Source organism: Phyllobates terribilis, unplaced genomic scaffold (genome assembly GCF_046119375.1).
Source record: "Phyllobates terribilis strain yellow unplaced genomic scaffold, ASM4611937v1 Scaffold_9__5_contigs__length_417890890, whole genome shotgun sequence".
NCBI lineage: Eukaryota > Metazoa > Chordata > Amphibia > Anura > Dendrobatidae > Phyllobates > Phyllobates terribilis.
In genome coordinates this window covers 368666761-368690948 of record NW_027362769.1, presented here as the reverse complement: position 1 = coordinate 368690948, position 24188 = coordinate 368666761, and the positions used below count along the sequence as shown (strand labels likewise).

The window sequence follows — 24188 nt, the reverse complement described above, 5'->3', positions numbered from 1 at the left end:
TCTTGTCAGTGAGTAAGCATTGAGTGCACAGAGCATGCTGAGATTTGTAGTTAGCATTGCCTCTAAGCTTTGCGTCCTGGAATGAAAAGTGTTAAACCACTGTTATAATGATGTCATTAACCCAATAAGAGGTAAAATACTGTATAAGGCTACGTGCACACGTTGCATTTTTTTCTTCAGATTTGGTATTTTACAGTAGTAGCAAAGTGAATGAGATTTCTACAATCTCATGCAAATTCTGAACGTGTGCACATAGCCTAAGCCTGCGTTCACACATTGCATTTTTTTGTTTTTGTTGGGATTGCGTAGAACTGCAGAGTTTTTATAGCGGCAAATCAATGCAACGCAGTCAAAATGTGTAAACCTCAACTTTTATGTCATTCAGATCACATTGTTTTCTGCTGGACCACATGGGCATTTTGCAGTCTGATCGCATAAGGATTGGACTGAGTTCACACTACCGTTGGTTCGTTTCCAGATGCCTTATGTGCTTGATGGACCCCTTTGACCCTATGGTCCATGGGGTTCAGTCATAATGGTCAATAGTTCTGCATGTAACGCATCAGATCTGCTGCCAAATTTGTCGCTGGAGCCTTCCACTTTAATGTGAACAAAGCCTTTGACATTTGCTGGGCGGAAGTTTTGATGGATAAAGATTCAGAGATGCCCCATACCCCTTGGCCTTATTCATTTTCTTCCATTTTTTTTTTACCATCGTTGTGGTATTCGCTGATATATTTTGTGTCAATTTTGCTAAGTTTTGAGCAAAATTAAGCAACGCTCTTTTATTTTATTCCTTAACCTTAAAGTGTTGCAAAATTTGTGTGAAAAATTCAGACGTACATAAAATCACAACAATCACAACAATCACTCCAGGACTGCAATACAAACATTGGTGCAAAAATTTAGCAACTTTTTAAAAAGTCGAAAATGTCTCAAACACCCCCAAACCCGGCCACAATGACTAACATGGGAAAAAAATAAAAAAACGGTGAAAGACATAAAATACACGATAAAAACGGCACAAATTAAAAGAAGAATAAGGAGCAAATCCAAAATAGAGTAAAAGCAGCCAAAATAGACAAAAAAGGCGCAACTGCAATAATGAATTGGACCCTTAGAATTTTTAGACAACGCGAAGAAATATATCATCTGTCGTTAAAAATACATTACTAATGTATAAAAAAAAATACTAATATGCCGTCAAGGCCTGAGGCTGCACTACTGAGACATGCTGATGACAACACTTCCTGTGTTCATCTCTGTACGGTGCATTGTTGTCATGGAGACCTTGTGTGGCTCCAGTCCCCGTCTACAGCAATATTCACACATATCACTACATACCAGGCTGTGGATGGCGATGATACGTTCAGTACCACAACCCAGCCTTACATTGATTTAGTCTACACACCATTTCTACTGCTAGTGATTGGGAATCATCTTGGGGCCTGGCATTACCTGAGCCGCCATCTCAAAGGATGACAATCGCACCAACAGGGCCTCAATGGGACCGCCATTTACCTCACACACGACCTGGCGAATGTACATTATATTACAATGAATTACATTATATACATTAAGAGTATTATTCATTGAAATTAGATTTTTCATTCAGTCCCATTGCTTTGGGTGTATAACATCCGGCCCCTCTCCACCTGGCGTATAACATCCGGCCCCTCTCCACCTGGCGTATAACATCCGGCCCCTCTCCACCTGGCGTATAACATCCGTCCCCTCGCCCGCCGGCATATAATATCAGGCCCCTCACCCCCCCAGGGTTTAACATCCGGCCCCTCGCCCGCTGGCACATAATATCAGGCCCCTCACCCCCCAGGGTATAACATCACACCCCTCCACCCTTGGCATATAACATCCGGCCCCTCTCCACCTGGCGTATAACATCCGTCCCCTCGCCCGCCGGCATATAATATCAGGCCCCTCACCCCCCCAGGGTATAACATCCGGCCCCTTGCCCGCTGGCACATAATATCAGGCCCCTCACCCCCCAGGGTATAACATCACACCCCTCCACCCTTGGCATATAACATCCGGCCCCTCTCCACCTGACGTATAATATCCGGCCCCTCTCCACCTGGCGTATAACATCCGGCCCCTCGCCCATCGGCATATAATATCAGGCCCCTCACCCGCTGGCATATAATACCAGACCCCTCACCCCCCAGGGTATAACACCAGACCCCTCCACCCCTGGCATATAACATCCGGCCCCCCGACATATAACATCTGGCCCCTCACCCCCCAGCATGTAACATCCGGCCCGTCGCCCCCCTAAGTATAACATCCACACCCCCGCCCTCCTGAGTATAACAAACTCCCCCTGGCCCCCTGGTGTATAACATTTGGCCCCCTTGTGCCGTCTGCCTTTACTAACGTGACAGAACGGTCGGTGGTGCAGAGCTCACTGATACCAGCGTGGTCCTGTAATGTAATAAGTCCGTTCATGACATTTCTTCCTCCTAACTCTCCCCCATCACCTGTGAGTGATATTACTGAGAAGTGGAATGAACCGCAGCAACTCAGCCGTGACGTGGAGACCCCGTAACGTTACAGAGCAGGGGGCCAAGTGTTGAGGAGCAGAGGGCAGAAATGTCACCAACACTCTGCTGACCCCAAAACTGCAGAGTCCAGACCTCCTCTGGTATCAGTACAAACACAGCGCTCCTGCTGGGAGCTTCATAGCCGAGCAGCTGCATGCAGCCTTACATCACCAAGCGCAATGCCGAGCGTCGGATGCAGTGGTGTAAAGCCGCCACCATTGGACTCTGGAGGAGACGTGTTCGGTGCAGTGACGGATCACACTTCTCTATCTGTGTCTGATGGAGGAGTCTGGGTTTGGTGATTCCTGGTGAACATTACCCCCTGATTGCATTGTGCCCCCTGTACAGATGGTGGAGGAGGATAATGCTATGGGCTGTTATCAGGGGTCGGGTGGTCAATTGAAGGAAATCTTAATGTTTCAACACAAGACATTGTGGACAATTGTAGCTTCCATCTTTGTGGGAACAGTTTGGGGAAGACCCTTTTCTGTTCCCCATGACTGCACCCAGTGCACAAGCTCCATACAGAGTTTGGTATTGATCTCAACACCTTTGGGATGATCTAGACTGAAGATTGTGAACCCATTCTCTCCCCAACATCAGTATCTGACCTCACAAATGCTCTTCTGGATGATTTGGCAAAAATGCCCACTGACACCTCCAAAATCTTGTAGGAAACCTTCCAAGAAGAGCGGGAGCCGTTATATCTGCAGAGGAGCAGACTCCATAGTAATGGATGAAGAATGGGAGGTCAGAAAAGCTCCTGTAGGTGTAATGTGGAGGGGGCATATAGTTTTGTCTATATAGTGTAGCTCTAAACAAATTTAACCATTTATCTCCATGAGCCCACTAAGCCTAGTAGGCCATGTCATCTGTCTAATTTTGCCTGGTGCTCTCCCCCGCCCTGACGCTGCTGTTTTTAGGTGGAGTATTGGGAGTATTTTAGCTCTTCATGTAAAATTCTAAAAACGAAATGACTGCATTTACTTCGAGTCTGTAGTCCTTTCCCCCAGAGGAACCATTAGCAGCTGTTGATGAGGTCCTAATCTGTGATACGTCGAGTAAATTGCTTAATTTAATTTCTTAAGAGTGAAAGATCAATCCCTTAAACTCCGAGATCCTCAAACGGCACATCTTCTCCTCTTGGCCGGACATTGAGTAGGAGTATGAAGCCACTTAATCCCTGACCATTCATGGTTCCTGAGTGTGGACCACCTAGCTGCTGGTGGCTCGCCCTAAATGCAACGGTATAATTGTCAGTAATAATGAGCCCATGAGAAGGTGTCGGGCATAAAGGTGAATGCCAGGGATGACACAACCATCTCCTGACATTGGATGTTGCGTGAACTGTAGTGTTTGGGAGAAGGCGGAGGGGGGGATTGAGTGAAAGATTTGAAGAATCACTGAGGAAAAGGGAAAACGGAGGGGGGGGGGCGGGAGAAAGGTTTTGAAAAGGGAAGGAGGGGCAAGGATGGAGAGGGAGAGACAAGCGAAAAGGCGAAGATTGTCTATAAAAGAAGGGGGGAACCTCGCTGGCAGTGACTGACAGGGAGGTGATTCAGGAGCTCCTCTCTCATTAAACATTCCTGAGAGAATCAGTCTGAGCAACAGACACCGAGGATCCGGCTGCGAGAACCGTACTGCGGATACCACACCGCCACCGCTGCTGCTACTATGGTATCCTTTGAAGAGAGCATTAGGGGGTGGAAAGATGCAGTAAGGAGGAGATATATGCTCTGATTGCTTATGTTGTAGCGGATTGGGAGGGGGGGCGTTCTGGAAGCTGCAGACCCTTTGCCACCCTAAAACTCAGGTGAAGGTGATTTTATGGAGTTGATGGCTTTACCAGACAGGTTGGTACAGAATGCTCGGTGTATGTTCACTCCCTTAAAAGATAGGATTAGCAGTAAGTCCTTCTAGCTGCAGCTTAACTCTTGCACTGCTGAGATGATGGCCTGCAGCTGCAGCGGGGCATGAACTACATTGGCAGAAAATTGGCATCATAATGAAAAAGTTTGTCCTATTTTCGGGTGGCTGCAGCAGAGGTTACCATCACACAGCAAAACCTCTGCATCTTGTCCCCCCCCCCCGCTTTGCTGGAGTTGATTACTCATCTGCAGATAGGCACAAACATACCGTCTGTTTATTTTAGGGATGATAATATTTCCGCCATGAAACACACTAAATTTCTAATTGACCTCCTTACAAGAGCGCAGACGTTGCCAGGAGCAATAACATGCTTTGTGCCATCAGTGTGATGATGGTGCGATCAGTCAGCGGCTGTAATCCCCTGAATGTCTGTGTGACTTCATGTCTGCTGGAGACGTCCCAGGTAGATGTCCGCGAGTGCACGTTGCAGCCCCTATTGTTATTGTGTCTCGTGTGTTTACAAAGTTTGAGATGGCGCTAAAAGCTTTACGTGTGACTAGATGTCGGTGCACGAAGGCTGAGCATCCCGATTTCTGGAAATATTTATGAATCTGTGTCATTATGTAAAGGTATTTTTATCCTGATGTCTGTGTGTGTGACCCTATTTGTGTCTTGATGTCTGTGCATGAGAATACTGGTGACCTGATGTCTGTGTATGAAGGTATAGTGTCCCATCATCTAAAAATATTTATGAATCAATGTCTGCGTGTAAAGATATTTTTGTCCTAATATCGGTGCATGAAGGATATTGGAGATCTGCTGTCTGTGCATGAAGATGTGTGTGAATTGATGTTTGTGTATGAAGGATTTGTGATCTGATGTCAGTGGATAGAGAGCTTGGTGTCCTGACTCCTGTGTAGGAAGGGATTTATAAATTGCCTTAGTATAAAATTGTTTTTGTCATGACGTCTGTGTTTTATGGCATTGATGTCTGTGCATTCCATATACTATATGTGTATTCTGATGCTTGTAGTGTATCTGTGAATGAAGTGTCCGTCCAAAAGGTGTTTGTGTCCTGATGTGTGTGTGACCTAACGCCTGAGTGTGAAGGTGTGTGTGTGACCTAACGCCTGAGTGTGAAGGTGTGTGTGTGACCTAACGCCTGAGTGTGAAGGTGTGTGTGTGACCTAACGCCTGAGTGTGAAGGTGTGTGTGTGACCCAACGCCTGAGTGTGAAGGTGTGTGTGTGACCCAACGCCTGAGTGTGAAGGTGTGTGTGTGACCTAACGCCTGAGTGTGAAGGTGTGTGTGTGACCCAACGCCTGAATGTGAAGGTGTGTGTGTGACCTTACGCCTGAGTGTGAAGGTGTGTGTGTGACCTAACGCCTGAGTGTGAAGGTGTGTGTGTGACCTAACGCCTGAGTGTGAAGGTGTGTGTGTGACCTAACGCCTGAGTGTGAAGGTGTGTGTGTGACCTAACGCCTGAGTGTGAAGGTGTGTGTGTGACCCAACGCCTGAGTGTGAAGGTGTGTGTGTGACCCAACGCCTGAGTGTGAAGGTGTGTGTGTGACCCAACGCCTGAGTGTGAAGGTGTGTGTGTGACCCAACGCCTGAGTGTGAAGGTGTGTGTGTGACCCAACGCCTGAGTGTGAAGGTGTGTGTGTGACCCAACGCCTGAGTGTGAAGGTGTGTGTGTGACCTTACGCCTGAATGTGAAGGTGTGTGTGTGACCTTACGCCTGAGTGTGAAGGTGTGTGTGTGACCTTACGCCTGAGTGTGAAGGTGTGTGTGTGACCTAACGCCTGAGTGTGAAGGTGTGTGTGTGTGTGACCTAACGCCTGAGTGTGAAGGTGTGTGTGTGTGTGTGACCTAACGCCTGAGTATGAAGGTGTGTGTGTGTGAGCAACCGGATGTGTGTGTTTCATATTTGTGCGTGTGACCTGATGTCTGTGTAAGAAGCTGTATGTGTGACCTGATGTCTGTGTATGAATGTGTGTTTGTATGTGTGTGTGACCTGATGTCTGTGTGTGAAGATGTGTGTGTGACCTGACATCATTGTATGACCTGATGTCTGTGTGTGAAGATGTCTGTGACCTGATGTCTGTATGAAAATGTGTTGTACCGGACGTCTGTGTATGAAGGTGTGTGTATGTGTGACCTGACATGTGTATGAAGGGTGTTTGTATGTGTATTTGATCTAACGTCTGTGTATGAAGATTTGAGTGGAACCTGATGTCTATATATGAAAGTGTGTGTGTGACCAGAAGTCTGTTTATGAAAAGGTGTGTGTTACTTAATGTCTGTGTATGAAGATGTGTCCTGGTGTCTGTGTATGAAGAATATGTGTGTTACTTCATCTCTGTGTGTGAAGAAGATGTGTGTTACTTCATCTCTGTGTGTGAAGAAGATGTGTGTTACTTCATCTCTGTGTATGAAGAAGATGTGTGTTACTTCATCTCTGTGTATGAAGAAGATGTGTGTTACTTCATCTCTGTGTATGAAGAAGATGTGTGTTACTTCATCTCTGTGTATGAAGAAGATGTGTGTTACTTCATCTCTGTGTATGAAGAAGATGTGTGTTACTTCATCTCTGTGTGTGAAGATGTGTGTTACTTCATCTCTGTGTGTGAAGATGTGTGTTACTTCATCTCTGTGTGTTACTTCATCTCTGTGTGTGAAGATGTGTGTTACTTCATGTCTGTGTGTGAAGATGTGTCCTGGTGTCTGTGTATGAAGAAGATGTGTGTTACTTCATCTCTGTGTGTGAAGATGTGTGTTACTTCATCTCTGTGTGTGAAGATGTGTGTTACTTCATCTCTGTGTGTGAAGATGTGTGTTACTTCATCTCTGTGTGTGAAGATGTGTGTTACTTCGTGTCTGTGTGTGAAGATGTGTGTTACTTCATCTCTGTGTATGAAGAAGATGTGTGTTACTTCATGTCTGTGTATGAAGATGTATGTTACTTCATGTCTGTGTGTGAAGATGTGTCCTGGTGTCTGTGTATGAAGAAGATGTGTGTTACTTCATGTCTGTGTGTGAAGAAGATGTGTGTTACTTCATGTCTGTGTATGAAGAAGGTGTGTGTTACTTCATGTCTGTGTATGATGAAGGTGTGTGTTACTTCATGTCTATGTGTGAAGAAGATGTGTGTTAATTCATGTCTGTGTATGAAGAAGGTGTGTGTTACTTCATGTCTGTGTATGATGAAGGTGTGTGTTACTTCATGTCTGTGTGTGAAGATGTGTGTTACTTCATCTCTGTGTATGAAGAAGATGTGTGCCCTGATGTCTGTGTGTGAAGAAGATGTGTGTTACTTAAATCGGTTGTCCACATCACTAATACCTTCATACACAGACCTTAAAGGGGTTGTCCACTACTTTTAATAATTGGCCAATCTATTTTTATGTTGAAAATAAGTATCTTTGTAAATACCTTGCTTTGCTGTTACTGCCTATGAGCTGCGCCATCGCTGGTCGCTCACAGGCATCACGTGAACCCCAGCTGATGTCAAGTGAGGCGTGACATCAGTGACGCGGTTACCCTGCTCGCCACACCCACCATCCACCGTGCGCTTTCCCAATGAATGAGGAGAGGCAGAGCGCGCGGTGGATGCCGGGTGTGACGCGCAGGGTAACCCCGCCCACAACCCAGCATCCACCGGGGAGCACGGCACACAGTCACCCCCGGCTGCAGTTGACGTGACATCAGCGGATGTCAGAGCCGGCTGCAGCTGGGGTCACGTGATGCCTGTGAGCGACCAGCGATGGCGCCGCTCACAGGCAGTAACAGCAAAGCAAGGTATTTACAAAGATACTTATTTTCAACATAAAAATAGATTGGCCAATTATTAATAGTAGTGGACAACCCCTTTAATGTCTGTGTATGAAGATATTAGTGATGTGATAACTGTGTAACGACAGAATAATGTCCTGATACCTGTGCGTGAAGATATTTGTATCCTAAATCCACGTTCCCACGTTCAGTATTTGGTCAGTATTTTCCCTTCTTATTTGTAAGTCAAAATCAGGAATGTGTAAAAAATGCAGAAGTGGTGAAGTGTTTCTATTAGACCTCGGCCCCACTATCAGTATTTGTTCAGTATTCAGTCAGTATTTTTTCTCAGGAGCTGGAGACAAAACCAGGAGTGGGTGATAAATGCAGAATTGGTGACTTGTTTCGATTATACCTTCTCTGATTGTTCCTCACCTGGTTTTGGCTCCGACTGAGAAAAAATACTGACCGGATACTGATCAAATACTGATAGTGGGGCCGTGGCCTTATACTTTCCCTCTGATTGTTCCACTTCTGGCTTTGGCTTAAAAAATACAGATATAAAATACTGACCGAATACTGAACTTGTGAACATGGCCTGATGGTTGTGCTTGAAGCAATTCATGTTCTGACCTCTGTGTGTGAATTATTCGTTTTCTGATGCGTGTGTATGCAGGTATTTGTGTCCTGATGTCAGTGTATGAACACATTAATATCCTGATGTCAGTGTATGTACACATTAATGTCCTGATGTCAGTGTATGAACACATTAATGTCCTGATGTCAGTGTATGAACATATTAATGTCCTGATGTCAGTGTATGAACACATTAATGTGATGTCAGTGTATGTACACATTAATGTGATGATGTCCGTGTATGAACACATTAATGTGATGATGTCAGTGCATGAACGCATTAATGTCCTGATGTCAGTGTATGTACACATTAATGTGATGTCAGTGTATGTACACATTAATGTGATGATGTCCGTGTATGAACATATTAATGTCCTGATGTCAGTGTATGAACACATTAATGTGATGTCAGTGTATGTACACATTAATGTGATGATGTCCGTGTATGAACACATTAATGTGATGATGTCAGTGCATGAACGCATTAATGTCCCGATGTCAGTGTATGAACACATTAATGTCCTGATGTCAGTGTATGAACACATTAATGTGATGATGTCAGTGTATGAACACATTAATGTCCTGATGTCAGTGCATGAACGCATTAATGTCCTGATGTCAGTGCATGAACGCATTAATGGCCTGATGTCAGTGTATGAACGCATTAATGGCCTGATGTCAGTGTATGAACGCATTAATGGCCTGATGTCAGTGTATGAACACATTAATGTGATGATGTCAGTGTATGAACATATTAATGTGATGATGTCAGTGTATGTACACATTAATGTCCTGATGTCAGTGTATGTACACATTAATGTGATGATGTCAGTGTATGAACATATTAATGTGATGATGTCAGTGTATGTACACATTAATGTCCTGATGTCAGTGTATGTACACATTAATGGCCTGATGTCAGTGTATGAACACATTAATGTCCTGATGTCAGTGTATGTACACATTAATGTCCTGATGTCAGTGTATGTACACATTAATGTGATGATGTCAGTGTATGAACATATTAATGTGATGATGTCAGTGTATGTACACATTAATGTCCTGATGTCAGTGTATGTACACATTAATGGCCTGATGTCAGTGTATGAACACATTAATGTCCTGATGTCAGTGTATGTACACATTAATGTCCTGATGTCAGTGTATGTACACATTAATGTCCTGATGTCAGTGTATGAACACATTAATGTGATGATGTCAGTGTATGAACACATTAATGTCCTGATGTCAGTGTATGTACACATTAATGTCCTGATGTCAGTGTATGAACACATTAATGTCCTGATGTCAGTGTATGAACACATTAATGTGATGATGTCAGTGTATGAACACATTAATGTCCTGATGTCAGTGTATGAACACATTAATGTCCTGATGTCAGTGTATGAACACATTAATGTGATGATGTCAGTGTATGAACACATTAATGTCCTGATGTCAGTGTATGTACACATTAATGTCCTGATGTCAGTGTATGAACACATTAATGTCCTGATGTCAGTGTATGAACACATTAATGTCCTGATGTCAGTGTATGTACACATTAATGTCCTGATGTCAGTGTATGAACACATTAATGTGATGTCAGTGTATGTACACATTAATGTCCTGATGTCAGTGTATGAACACATTAATATCCTGATGTCAGTGTATGAACACATTAATGTCCTGATGTCAGTGTATGAACACATTAATGTGATGTCAGTGTATGAACACATTAATGTCCTGATGTCAGTGTATGAACACATTAATGTCCTGATGTCAGTGTATGTACACATTAATGTCCTGATGTCAGTGTATGAACACATTAATGTGATGATGTCAGTGTATGAACACATTAATGTCCTGATGTCAGTGTATGAACACATTAATGTCCTGATGTCAGTGTATGAACACATTAATGTCCTGATGTCAGTGTATGTACACATTAATGTCCTGATGTCAGTGTATGAACACATTAATGTCCTGATGTCAGTGTATGTACACATTAATATCCTGATGTCAGTGTATGAACACATTAATGTCCTGATGTCAGTGTATGAACACATTAATGTCCTGATGTCAGTGTATGAACACATTAATGTGATGGTGTCAGTGTATGAACACATTAATGTCCCGATGTCAGTGTATGAACACATTAATGTCCCGATGTCAGTGTATGTACACATTAATGTCCTGATGTCAGTGTATGAACACATTAATATCCTGATGTCAGTGTATGAACACATTAATGTCCTGATGTCAGTGTATGAACACATTAATGTGATGATGTCAGTGTATGAACACATTAATATCCTGATGTCAGTGTATGAACACATTAATATCCTGATGTCAGTGTATGAACACATTAATATCCTGATGTCAGTGTATGAACACATTAATGTCCTGATGTCAGTGTATGAACACATTAATGGCCTGATGTCAGTGTATGAACACATTAATGGCCTGATGTCAGTGTATGAACACATTAATGTGATGATGTCAGTGTATGAACACATTAATGTCCTGATGTCAGTGTATGAACACATTAATGTCCTGATGTCAGTGTATGTACACATTAATGTCCTGATGTCAGTGTATGAACACATTAATGTGATGGTGTCAGTGTATGTACACATTAATGTCCTGATGTCAGTGTATGAACACATTAATGTCCTGATGTCAGTGTATGTACACATTAATGTCCTGATGTCAGTGTATGTACACATTAATGTCCTGATGTCAGTGTATGTACACATTAATGTCCTGATGTCAGTGTATGAACACATTAATGTGATGATGTCAGTGTATGAACACATTAATGTCCTGATGTCAGTGTATGAACACATTAATGTCCTGATGTCAGTGTATGAACACATTAATGTCCTGATGTCAGTGTATGAACACATTAATGTGATGGTGTCAGTGTATGTACACATTAATGTCCTGATGTCAGTGTATGAACACATTAATGTGATGATGTCAGTGTATGAACACATTAATGTCCTGATGTCAGTGTATGAACACATTAATGTCCTGATGTCAGTGTATGTACACATTAATGTCCTGATGTCAGTGTATGAACACATTAATGTCCTGATGTCAGTGTATGTACACATTAATGTCCTGATGTCAGTGTATGAACACATTAATGTCCTGATGTCAGTGTATGAACACATTAATGTCCTGATGTCAGTGTATGAACACATTAATGTCCTGATGTCAGTGTATGAACACATTAATGTGATGATGTCAGTGTATGAACACATTAATGTCCTGATGTCAGTGTATGAACACATTAATATCCTGATGTCAGTGTATGAACACATTAATGTCCTGATGTCAGTGTATGTACACATTAATGTCCTGATGTCAGTGTATGAACACATTAATGTCCTGATGTCAGTGTATGAACACATTAATGTCCTGATGTCAGTGTATGAACACATTAATGTGATGATGTCAGTGTATGAACACATTAATGTCCTGATGTCAGTGTATGAACACATTAATGTGATGATGTCAGTGTATGAACACATTAATGTGATGATGTCAGTGTATGAACACATTAATGTCCTGATGTCAGTGTATGTACACATTAATGTCCTGATGTCAGTGTTTGAGAAAATAATTGTCTTGTTATTTGTGTAGAAACATTTTTGTAGTGATGTCAGCATACGACAGGATTGGGGTCCTACTGTCTGTGTATGAATGTACTTTTGTTCTGAGGTCTATGTATGAGGATGGTTTGTATCCTAATATGTGTATGGATCTTTACCTCGTGTGTAAGTCCCCTTTCTCACATCTAATTTTCCTAGTTATGAATCAAAATCACCCATTCACGTTTATGGCTCAGTAAAAACCTCAGTTTGTCGCTTCAGAAACTTCTATCAGTTTTTTTATTGATACAAGAAAAACTGATGGAAAAAACAGACAAACGGACCAAATGCTGATGGAAATCTCCTCCAGCCCACTGCTGAAGCTTGGTAAAAAAAAACAAAAAACTGATGTATGAAACTGGCTTTAAGTCTCGTTCAGACGAGTGTATTATACGTACATGTTAAAAAGGACCAAGTATCTGTGTAAAAATTTTGTATATATATATATTGCAGCCTGTCTGTCGATCATCCATATTGCTTCTGATTTTACGGATACATTGCAATTTTTAACTGCCCATGTCTAAAAACGGACACAAGGATAGAAATACGGATGATTTTTATGTACGGTTGCCTGAGCCTAGCCGTGCGCTGTACATGTATGATGGGGTGCACTGCGTGAGTCATCACCAGGCCTAGTTGTTACAATTAGATCTGTGTCCTTACATGTATGATTATTATTGTGCCTTTGTGGATTCATGGAGAGTAGTTGCTTGTATCCTGATGCTTATAAATTAGTAGGTCTTGGAGATATTTGATGCAGACAGAAAGTGGAGCAGCTGCACATAATGACCATTCAGATCCCATTCAAGCTGCAGTCTGGAGGACATCTTGCTCCGGGAACGGCTTTGTTTTTTTCGCTTGCACTGTTTTCATATGTGAGGTCTGTGTATCAGCATCATGGAGGACACTTATAGCAGGAGGGTCATTTACTGAAAATAGGTTTATGTAATGTCATGAGATCTGTTCTCTTTAGTTTAGAAGTTTGATGTCTTGTGTTTTTTTTTTATTTTGTTTTTGTGATATTCACATGTGGAATAATTGTTATGGTGTGTGAAGTGAAGAACGTTTTGTGCATTTAGACCACATCCGCCTGTTCGTTTGGTTGTGTGGATATTACGTCCTAATAATGTGAGTTTGTATTATGTGAATTGAATCCTGATCTTTTTATCTGGGAAAAATGGTTTCATAGTTTGTAGGTTTGTGTCAAAGGTTATGATTTCTGTTTTTCAGGTTGCATTCTGTGTGTTTGTATGTAAGACCTGTAAGGAGGACAGGGCTGTGTATTAGGAGGAGGACAGGGCTGTGTATTAGGAGGAGGACAGGGCTGTGTCCTGATCCCTGTGTATTAGGAGGAGGACGGGCCGTGTCCTGATCCCTGTGTATTAGGAGGAGGACGGGGCCGGGTCCTGATCCCTGTGTATTAGGAGGAGGATGGGGCCGTGTCCTGATCCCTGTGTATTAGGAGGAGGACGGGGCCGGGTCCCGATGGCTGTGTATTAGGAGGAGGACGGGGCCGTGTCCTGATGGCTGTGTATTAGGAGGAGGACAGGGCTGTGTCCTGATGGCTGTGTATTAGGAGGAGGACAGGGCCGTGTCCTGATCCCTGTGTATTAGGAGGAGGACGGGGCTGTGTCCTGATCCCTGTGTATTAGGAGGAGGACAGGCCGTGTCCTGATGGCTGTGTATTAGGAGGAGAACGGGGCAGTGTCCTGATCCCTGTGTATTAGGAGGAGGACGGGGCCGGGTCCTGATCCCTGTGTATTAGGAGGAGGACGGGGCCGTGTCCTGATGGCTGTGTATTAGGAGGAGGACGGGGCCGTGTCCTGATCCCTGTGTATTAGGAGGAGGACGGGGCCGTGTCCTGATCCCTGTGTATTAGGAGGAGGACGGGGCCAAGTCCTGATGGCTGTGTATTAGGAGGAGGACGGGGCCGGGTCCTGATGGCTGTGTATTATGAGGAGGACAGGGCCGTGTCCTGATCCCTGTGTATTAGGAGGAGGACGGGGACGTGTCCTGATGGCAGTGTATTAGGAGGAGGACGGGGCCGTGTCCTGATCCCTGTGTATTAGGAGGAGGACAGGACCGCGTCCTGATGGCTGTGTATTAGGAGGAGGATGGGGCCAGGTCCTGATCCCTGTGTATTAAGAGGAGGACGGGGCCAAGTCCTGATGGCTGTGTATTAGGAGGAGGACAGGGCTGTGTATTAGGAGGAGGACAGGGCTGTGTATTAGGAGGAGGACAGGGCTGTGTCCTGATGGCTGTGTATTAGGAGGAGGACAGGGCCGTGTTCTGATCCCTGTGTATTAGGAGGAGGACAGGGCTGTGTCCTGATCCCTGTGTATTAGGAGGAGGACGGGGCCGTGTCCTGATGGCTGTGTATTAGGAGGAGGACGGGGCCGTGTCCTGATCCCTGTGTATTAGGAGGAGGACGGGGCCGCGTCCTGATGGTTGTGTATTAGGAGGAGGATGGGGCCGAGTCCTGATCCCTGTGTATTAGGAGGAGGACGGGGCCAAGTCCTGATGGCTGTGTATTAGGAGGAGGACGGGGCCAAGTCCTGATGGCTGTGTATTAGGAGGAGGACGGGGCCAAGTCCTAATGGCTGTGTATTAGGAGGAGGACGGGGCCGTGTCCCAATGGCTGTGTATTAGGAGGAGGACGGGGCCGTGTCCCGATGGCTGTGTATTAGGAGGAGGACGGGGCCAAGTCCTAATGGCTGTGTATTAGGAGGAGGACGGGGCCGTGTCCCGATGGCTGTGTATTAGGAGGAGGACAGGGCCGTGTACTGATGGCTGTGTATTAGGAGGAGGACGGGGCCGTGTATTAGAAGAAGGACAGGGCTGTGTACTGATGGCTGTGTATTAGGTGGAGGATGGGGCCGTGTCCTGATGGTATTAGGAGGGGGACGGGGCCGGATCCCGATGGCTGTGCATTAGGAGGGGGACGGGTCCAGGTCCCGATGGCTGTGCATTAGGAGGGGGACGGGGCCGGGTCCCGATGGCTGTGCATTAGGAGGGGGATGGGGCCGAGTCCCGATGGCTGTGTATTAGGAGGAGGACGGGGCCAAGTCCCAATGGCTGTGTATTAGGAGGAGGACAGGGCTGTGTATTAGGAGGAGGACAGGGCCAAGTCCTGATGGCTGTGTATTAGGAGGAGGACGGGGCCAAGTCCTGATGGCTGTGTATTAGGAGGAGGACGGGGCCAAGTCCTAATGGCTGTGTATTAGGAGGAGGACGGAGACGTGTCCTGATGGCAGTGTATTAGGAGGAGTACGGGCCGTGTCCTGATCCCTGTGTATTAGGAGAAGGACGGGAACGTGTCCTGATGGCAGTGTATTAGGAGGAGGACGGGGCCGTGTCCTGATCCCTGTGTATTAGGAGGAGGATGGGGCCGGGTCCTGATCCCTGTGTATTAGGAGGAGGACGGGGCCAAGTCCTGATGGCTGTGTATTAGGAGGAGGACGGGGCCAAGTCCTGATGGCTGTGTATTAGGAGGAGGACGGGGCCAAGTCCTGATGGCTGTGTATTAGGAGGAGGACGGGGCCAAGTCCTAATGGCTGTGTATTAGGAGGAGGACGGGGCCGTGTCCCGATGGCTGTGTATTAGGAGGAGGACGGGGCCAAGTCCTAATGGCTGTGTATTAGGAGGAGGACGGGGCCGTGTCCCGATGGCTGTGTATTAGGAGGAGGACAGGGCCGTGTACTGATGGCTGTGTATTAGGAGGAGGACGGGGCCGTGTATTAGAAGAAGGACAGGGCTGTGTACTGATGGCTGTATATTAGGTGGAGGATGGGGCCGTGTCCTGATGGTATTAGGAGGGGGATGGGGCCGGATCCCGATGGCTGTGCATTAGGAGGGGGACGGGTCCAGGTCCCGATGGCTGTGCATTAGGAGGGGGACGGGTCCAGGTCCCGATGGCTGTGCATTAGGAGGGGGACGGGGCCGGGTCCCGATGGCTGTGCATTAGGAGGGGGATGGGGCCGAGTCCCGATGGCTGTGCATTAGGAGAGAGACGGGTCCCGATGGCTGTGCATTAGGAGAGAGACGGGTCCCGATGGCTGTGCATTAGGAGGGGGACGGGGACGGGGCCGGGTCACGATGGCTGTGCATTAGGAGGGGGACGGGGACAGGTCCCTATGGCTGTGCATTAGGAGGCGGACGGGGCCGTGTCCTGAACCCTGTGTATTAGGAGGGGGACAGGTCTTGTAGATGTAGGTTCTCATGTATGTATTTAGTAAAGTATCTGATCCCTAATCATAGTTGGACATATATATTTCCGATAGAACATTTTCCTATTGTCCCGCTCGCCCCTTTTGTCACTAGAGTTTTTCACTTTTATGTTTCAGTCTGTTGTACTATTATAATTCCCATTGTATTCCAATGAGTCTGATCCATGACATTTATGATGCTTTTCACACATCCATTTCTTTTTGGTTTTCTTCCGCTCCATATGTCACATCTGCCATATTTTCTCTTGAGATATGTATATTTTGTTGTTGTTAAAAAGGCCTCAAACCTGTCGTTGAGTGTTCACATGGTAACCTTCTATGTCTATGAATACCACTGTAATTAGGTAGCAAAGAGCTAGATTTTATTGTAGCCTGGCTGGCAAAATTTAGAAATGTATGGGAAGTATGGTCAATAAATGTATACTTTCTATAAAGTCTGTGGCGTAGATTTCGACATATTCATTGTTTGAGCTCTGTTGCTTCGGGGCCTCCAGCTTATCGGCGTAGTCTGCTGGAGTTTCCGGTAGTCTGAACCACATCACCGGTTCATTGCTGCTGTATTTATACTGCAGCTCGGCTTGTTCAGGTTGGCTTCTGTGTATAAGCATGAGCCCTGCATGTATTTTTAAGGGTGTCACTGCATGGTATAATAACTAATGTGTTTCTATTTTATTTTTAGTATGAATGTTATATTTTTTTATCTGGTGTAAATGCCGATGCTCTCCTTAATCCGGCGATGTTTGTCTTTTTTTCCTGCGCCTCTCCATTCCTGAGATATAGCCTCATCTTACTTGTATATAAATCTAGACTTTTTTCCCCATCTGGGTGTGGTCCTCATGAGAAGAGTTTAGAACCACACCCACTTGTAGAACAAGGTTAAATTTACACACAGGGAACAAAGGGCCATATCTCAGGAACCGAGAGGCGCAGGAACAAATGAAAAACAACGCCGGATTCGGGAGAACAGCGGCATTTACACCATTTAAAAAAAAATACATATTTGTGGCAAGTGACAGGCTAAGGGAAACTTGTACCTCACTGTTGTGGTTGTCCTCTTTAACTTGAAGCCCATAGTATTGGTTGCGGTTCCTGAAATGATTATTACCTAAGACACTCGGGATATTGAAGAGAGAATCTCTGCTCCTTTTCCCTCAGGGGATGCTGCCAGAATTCACATCATACCTGCCCAAGCTTTGTGGGCAGAGGGTGAAGTCCTCATCACATGAGAAACTAGGGTGGCAGCATGTCCTCATTTGGGAAGCTGACGGAGTATTTCAGCTTGAGGAAATCAAGAGAGGACATCCGGCCCGGGCGCAGCACTGGAAGGAGGAGCGGCAGCTATTGTTGCACTGTCACACAGTCCAGGTAGAACACCTATCATTGTTTGGAAATGTTATCTTATATTTATGCAATATCTTTGCTTGCTGCCAGTGAATGGAAACCATTTTTTTTGCATTCATCGGGTCTAAAGCCTGTCCATGGACCGAAATGGTGGTCCTCTAATGTAATGATGGTCATTCTAGACCCCAGTCTATGAGGGTCCCAGCGATCAGACCCCGAGCAATTAAGACCCCCAGCAATGAGCAATTTATCACCTAATCCTGTGAATAGGTGATAACTTGTTATCATGTTTCAATCCCCTTTAAAGTCAAAATGGTGGTACTCCACTCACCCTTCCAGGGTTGACCTGACGAAGAGATCTTTTCGGACCTGAAACGCGTAGTTCAAGCTCAATAAAGATCCATGATTGAGGGATCAAATTGCAGCTGCCTGTTATAGTCTATAGAGAAGTGAGGAGGAGCAAAGTAAGAAAGAGAAGCAGAGAGACACACACAGATAATTCTGCAGTTTACTAGTAAGTGTTTTATCTCGCCTAGAGCTGGATTCATGGCTACACTGCTCAGTGCTGCTGTAGAATGTCCTCCATGGTGCTGCCACATCTGAATATTTACTATGGAGGAGACTGTAGAGCGGAAATACCTCACGTCTGTGTGTGCTGGGTTTGCGAGACCTCATAGCGGCTAGTCTTCACCCACTAGCTCAGAGACAACTGATAATTGTAGCCGGCAGAGGAGAAAGCTGGTGAAAAATGCAGGTTACATAATGGCCATTGATAGTGTTTTTCTACATGATGGCTTATTCTGAAACGACAGGTACACTTCCCAATCCGCCATTACCCAGCTGTACCTTAATAGTATCCATAATTGATGATGATTCGATGACTCTGCCGATAGCGGGTATCGCCCTTTGATCTTATGCTCTTGCCTGGTAAATCTGCCTAGTGATATGGAAGTGACTGATCTGCAGATTTGACATTCAGGAGTCCGGGAAAGCGGAGTGATAAGTCTGTATAGGATGTAATGTGAACAGAGACGACTCGAAGAGCTGATGTTGCAAGTTTGAGGACACGCACGTGACAGTATATTTACCAGTTTGCTGTGTGGAATACTGTCTAATTACCGTATCACTTCCTAATGTGTCAATGTAATGTGACAATGACTGCAATGCGCTGTTCCTATACAGCCAGGTGACGGGCGCTGCCAACATCGTACAGAAATAGTTCACTTAGCAGATATATTTGCAACTTATGTCTCATTCCAAGTGTTTCCGCTTCTCGTCTTCTGTGGATGTTACTGCCGAACAGATTGTAGATGGATGTGTGCCAGCGAGATAGAAATGAGGAGCTTATAACTTGTATCTATCCATCCTCCCTGTATGGAGAAATGTATCAGGACACACGTAAATCAATCAATTCAGGTTTCTCATTCAGCCCCACCATTGCCCCCGATGTACAACATCCGGACCCTCATCATGCCGTCTGCCTTTACAAACATGGTGGTGCAGAGCTCACTGATACCAGCGCGGTTCTGTAATAGGAACCACCGGGGTAACAAGTCCGTTCATGACATTTGTTCCTCCTAAATGTTCCCCCATCACCTGTGAGTGATATTATTGAGAAGTGGAAGGAACCGCAGCAACTCAGGAGACCCCGTAATGTTACAGAGTGGGGGGCCGAGTGCTGAAGAGGAGCAGAGGGCAGAAACGTCACCAACGCTCTGCTGACCCCATAACTGCAGAGTCCAGACCTCCTCTGGTATAACATCAGCACAAACACTGTGCCCCCGCCGGGAGCTTCATGGCTGAGCAGCTTCATGCAGCCGTACATCACCAAGCACAATGCCGAGCGTCGGATGGAGTGGTGTAAATGTGATGCTCACAGCCCTCCCTGGGAAATGGGGTACTCGGAGCCGAGTCAGATGTTGGGGAGGCAGTCGTGGCCTGGACCAGTTCCGTGCCCAGGGCCGTCACATGAAAGTAATGGGCTATCAGGGTTGAGTGGTATTTATCGACTACGCCACCTGTGGTGTCTGGTGATGCGCCACCAGCGCTGCTAGCAGTCCTCTGAGGCTGGATGTTATGGCAGCTTGAGAGGTTATAACTCCCCACAGGCGGAGCTGGGCATCAGGGCAGAGGTACGGATGGAGGGAGTAGTAGTGAGGAAGTTCTGGTGCCGTGCGGTGCGGTGTAATAATAAGAGTCCGGAGGCCTTAGGGGTAGTCTTCCACATCTTTACTCACGGTTTGGTAAGCAGCGGCAAGGCTTCTCCCTGCTCATCACGGCGCTCTGCGGCCACCAGAGACGAGGGCTCAGCGCACCCAGGATATTCAGGCACTTCGATCAGGACCCTCTGAGTGTTCCTAAACTGTCCCTTTCGACCTCTCCTGTCCGTGTACGTGCAAAGGCTGGGTCTCCCTCTGGACTATGCATAATTCCGTTCCGCCCGTCACCCGACGGGATCCACTGTAGCCTACCGGGCTTCTCTGACAGAGACGTGAAGGTGCAAAGTCAGATGTCGGGGGCCGGTACCCCTCTTGCAGCAGGAGTCCCTCTGGCTAGGCCAGAATGGAGAGTATAGGTGGCGTACGCCGCTCCATCCGTGCTCCCTGGGATCCTTTTGCTTATAGAGCTGTTTCACTATAGCTCCCGACCTTCTTAAGCAAGGGAACTTGACCGGGGTAGAGACACTGTTAACTCATACCCGCTCCTCGTGTCAAGGTCAGAGCACGAGGACCATGCATCTTCAGCACACTGCAGGCTCCTACACAAGGCCGCTGCCAGCTGTAAAGACCACAATCAAAGAACCTTGTGCTCAAGATGGCTGGGTATTATATATCAAATTATGTGTGTAAACTAAAACTGTGTTCTACCCTTCACCCACTACTTGGTTCCCCCTAACTTTTGGTTCCCCTCACTTGTGATCCTGCTGAGGCAGCACTATGGTGCATACTTGTCTCCCATAGGTCAGGAGTGTTTAGTGTTGAATGTAGATTCAGGGTCCTGACCAGTGCACCTTCCTTACCTGGGTGAGGAGACACTACACCTGCTGACAGGCTGCAGTATCCCCCCTTGTGGCGACCGAACCCTCAGGGGCGCCACATAAAGCCGCCACCACTGGACTCTGGAGAAGACGTGTTCTGTGCAGTGACGGATCACACTTCTCTATCTGCGTCTGATGGAGGAGTCTGGGTTTGGTGGCTCCAGGAGGATGTTACCCCCTGACTGCATTGTGCCCCCTGTACAGATGGTGGAGGAGGATAATGCTATGGGCTGTTATCAGGGGTCAGCCTTGGACCCTTAGTTCCAGTGAAGGGAAATCTTAATACTTCAGCACAAGACATTGTGGCCAATTGTAGTTTCCATCTTTGTGGGAACAGTTTGGGGAAGGCCCTCGTCTGTTCCCCATGACTGCCCAGTGCACAAGCTCCATACAGACAAGGGTTGGGGGGAGTTTGGTGGAAGAACATGAGCTCAAGCTCATCCAACACCTGTAACAGAGATTGAGCCCGGTCTCTCCCGAAAATTCCTGTCTGACTTTCTAGATGAAGGGGCAAAAATTCCCACAGACGCCTCCAAAATGTTGTAGAAATCCCCCCCCCCCCCAGAAGAACGGGAGCCGTTATATCTGCAGAGGGGCCGACTCCATATTAATGTCTATGGATGTAAAATGGGAGGTCAGTAAAGCTCCTATAGGTGAATGTGGAGGGGGCAGATGCTTTTATCAGTTTGTTACAATGTATCAGTGTAGGCCAAATGTTTTTGTAAATATGTAGATTGAATACAATCGTACATGAAGGAATAATTCCATATGTGATGAGAATACCTCTCTGTTTCCGATGTCTAGAGGTGAACGGGATTTAGGAAACAGCCGAACGGATGGTGCTACGCTAATTTTGTAACTTCCATAGAAGTGAATGGGAGTTCTGGCGGCCACATATAGATGGGTAATGTAATCTGTCACAAATGGTGCATGAGAGAGCCCGTGTCCTGCTGCGTTCCCTTAGGTCCTGCACCACGGTAATGCAATGCTCCAGGTTTGGCCGGGAGCTTCGCTTTAATTTGTATGTGCAGCATTACACAGGGAAATCGGGTTGTCAGCTCTTTTGGTGGCGGGTTGACTTGTGAATTATTACATTGCCCTGTAAATGAATGCTGAATGTGCTGGCGCTCTGTAAATAAAGGGTAGTAAGCAGATAATCCAAGACAGAATTAAATATTGGCATCTTGCAGAACTGCTGGAAGCTTCAAATTAATTACAGTATTATCCAAGCCATTTGGAGGGTTACGTCTTCGCTGCTGTCCACCGCGAGCCAACCAGATCTGAACGTCCGGATTCCCAGCCAATTTTCAGAGTCTTGTAAATTCGCTCGTTAAGCCGTCTTTATGAAGGGCAAAGCTTCACTGAAGTCTTACAAATATATTCGTGTGCCCGGGCTCGGGTTGTGATAATTGGGCAGAGTCGGCCTCTGTTGTTGGGAAACTTCATTTTTGTTGACTTCCAATTTGTAAACCCCGCGGCGGCACATGCATCCAAAGCATGGTCTATACCGCGAGGATGAGGAGTGGTCTGGGCCCTCGGCAAATTACAAGTCTTGGCCTTTTACAATTCATTTGCTGTTCCTTGCATTTCTTTTTCTAATGTGGTTCAAACTCTTAAAGGGGTTGACCAGGATTAGACAAAAGGATAAAAGATTCAGCTTTTTTTCTAGGAATAGCACCGCTCTTGTCCATGGGTTGAGTCTAATATTACAACTCCATCCAATTAGTATGCATGAGGCTGAGCTGCAAGGCCAGACACGGTGTTCAAGAATGAGGGGTGCAGTTTATTTCTCTAAACCTGAAAACCCCTTTAAAGGGGATTTGTCATTGTAGTATATATGTATTTTTTTTACCTGGTGTAAAAGCCGCTGTTCTCTCAAATCCGACGTTGTTTTTCTTTTGTTCCTGCTCCTCTCCATTCTGGAGATATGGCCCCTTCTTCCTTGTATATAAATCTAATCTTGATAGCCAAGGGGGCGGGATCAACACAATGAGTTGAGGATCCTGCCCCCTTGGCTAACAAGACTAGATTTATATACAAGGAAAAGGGGGCCATATCTCCGGAACGGAGAGGAGCAGGAACAAAAGAAAAAAAATGCCAGATTCAGGAGAACAGCGGCATTTACACCAGGTAAAAAAAAATCCATATGAGAAGTGTCAAGTCCTCTTTAAAGATGAGGTCTTCTTTTTATTTATAATTGTTTCAGATGATCAAATGTGAAAATTAGCAATTTTTTTTGCTAATCATAAACAGCATTATGGAGTATGCCTACAGGATCCGACTACACTGTGTGTGTTTGTAGTCTGTTACCATGGAAACATATACAGGTGCATCTCACAAAATTAGAATATGATCAAAAAGTTAATTTTTTTCAGTTCTTCAATACAAAAAGTGAAACTCATATTATATAGAATCATTACAAACAGAGCGATCTATTTCAATTGTTTATTTCTGTTAATGTTGATGATTATGGATTATAGCCAATGAAAACACAAAAGTCATTATCTTAGTAAATTAAAATAATTAACAAAAAACACCTGAAAAGGCTTCCTAAGTGTTTAAAAAGGTCCCTTAGTCTGTTTCAGTAGGCTCCACAATCATGGGGAAGACTGCTGACTTGACAGATGTCCAGAAGGCAGTCATTGACACACTCCACAAGGTCCCAGAGTCTGGAGGAAGAGTGGAGAGGCCACAATCCAAGCTGCTGGAGGTCTAGTGTGAAGTCTCCACAATCAGTAATGGTTTGGGGAGCCATGTCATCTGCTGGTGTAGGTCCACTGTGTTTTATCAAGACTGAAGTCAGCGCAGCCGTCCAAAAGACATTTTAGAGCACTTCATGGTTCCCTCTGCCGACAAGCTTTTTGGAGATGGAAATGTCATTCTCCAGCAGGACTTGGCACCTGTCCACACTGCCAAAAGTACCAATACCTGGTTTACACACAACAGTATCACTGTGCTTGATTGGCAGCAAACTCGCCTGACCTTAACCCCATAGAGAATCTATTATAGAGAATCTATGGGGTATTGTCAAGAGGAAGACGAGAGACCCCAGACCCAACAATGCAGATGAGCTGAAGGCTGCTATCAAAGC

General features: G+C 45.6%; 1 protein-coding gene across 5 annotated transcripts in view; it reads left to right on the top strand.

Annotated features, from left to right (window-relative positions):
- LOC141162277 (ankyrin repeat and fibronectin type-III domain-containing protein 1-like) overlaps window positions 1–24188 on the top strand; it is a 305183-nt gene that overhangs the window by 33354 nt on the left and 247641 nt on the right. For 3 of the 5 annotated variants that reach the window (XM_073648218.1, XM_073648216.1, XM_073648214.1), the window contains exons 1-2: window positions 4015–4235; window positions 17794–18084. The exons of 1 other annotated variant lie outside the window; for it this stretch is intronic. In XM_073648218.1, the coding sequence (XP_073504319.1) occupies window positions 17963–18084 (122 nt within the window). In that variant the 5' untranslated portion in view covers window positions 4015–4235; window positions 17794–17962. Of the gene's footprint in view, window positions 1–4014; window positions 4236–4379; window positions 4412–17793; window positions 18085–24188 lie in introns of those variants that run through there. One more of the 5 variants, XM_073648217.1, reaches the window with a different exon arrangement.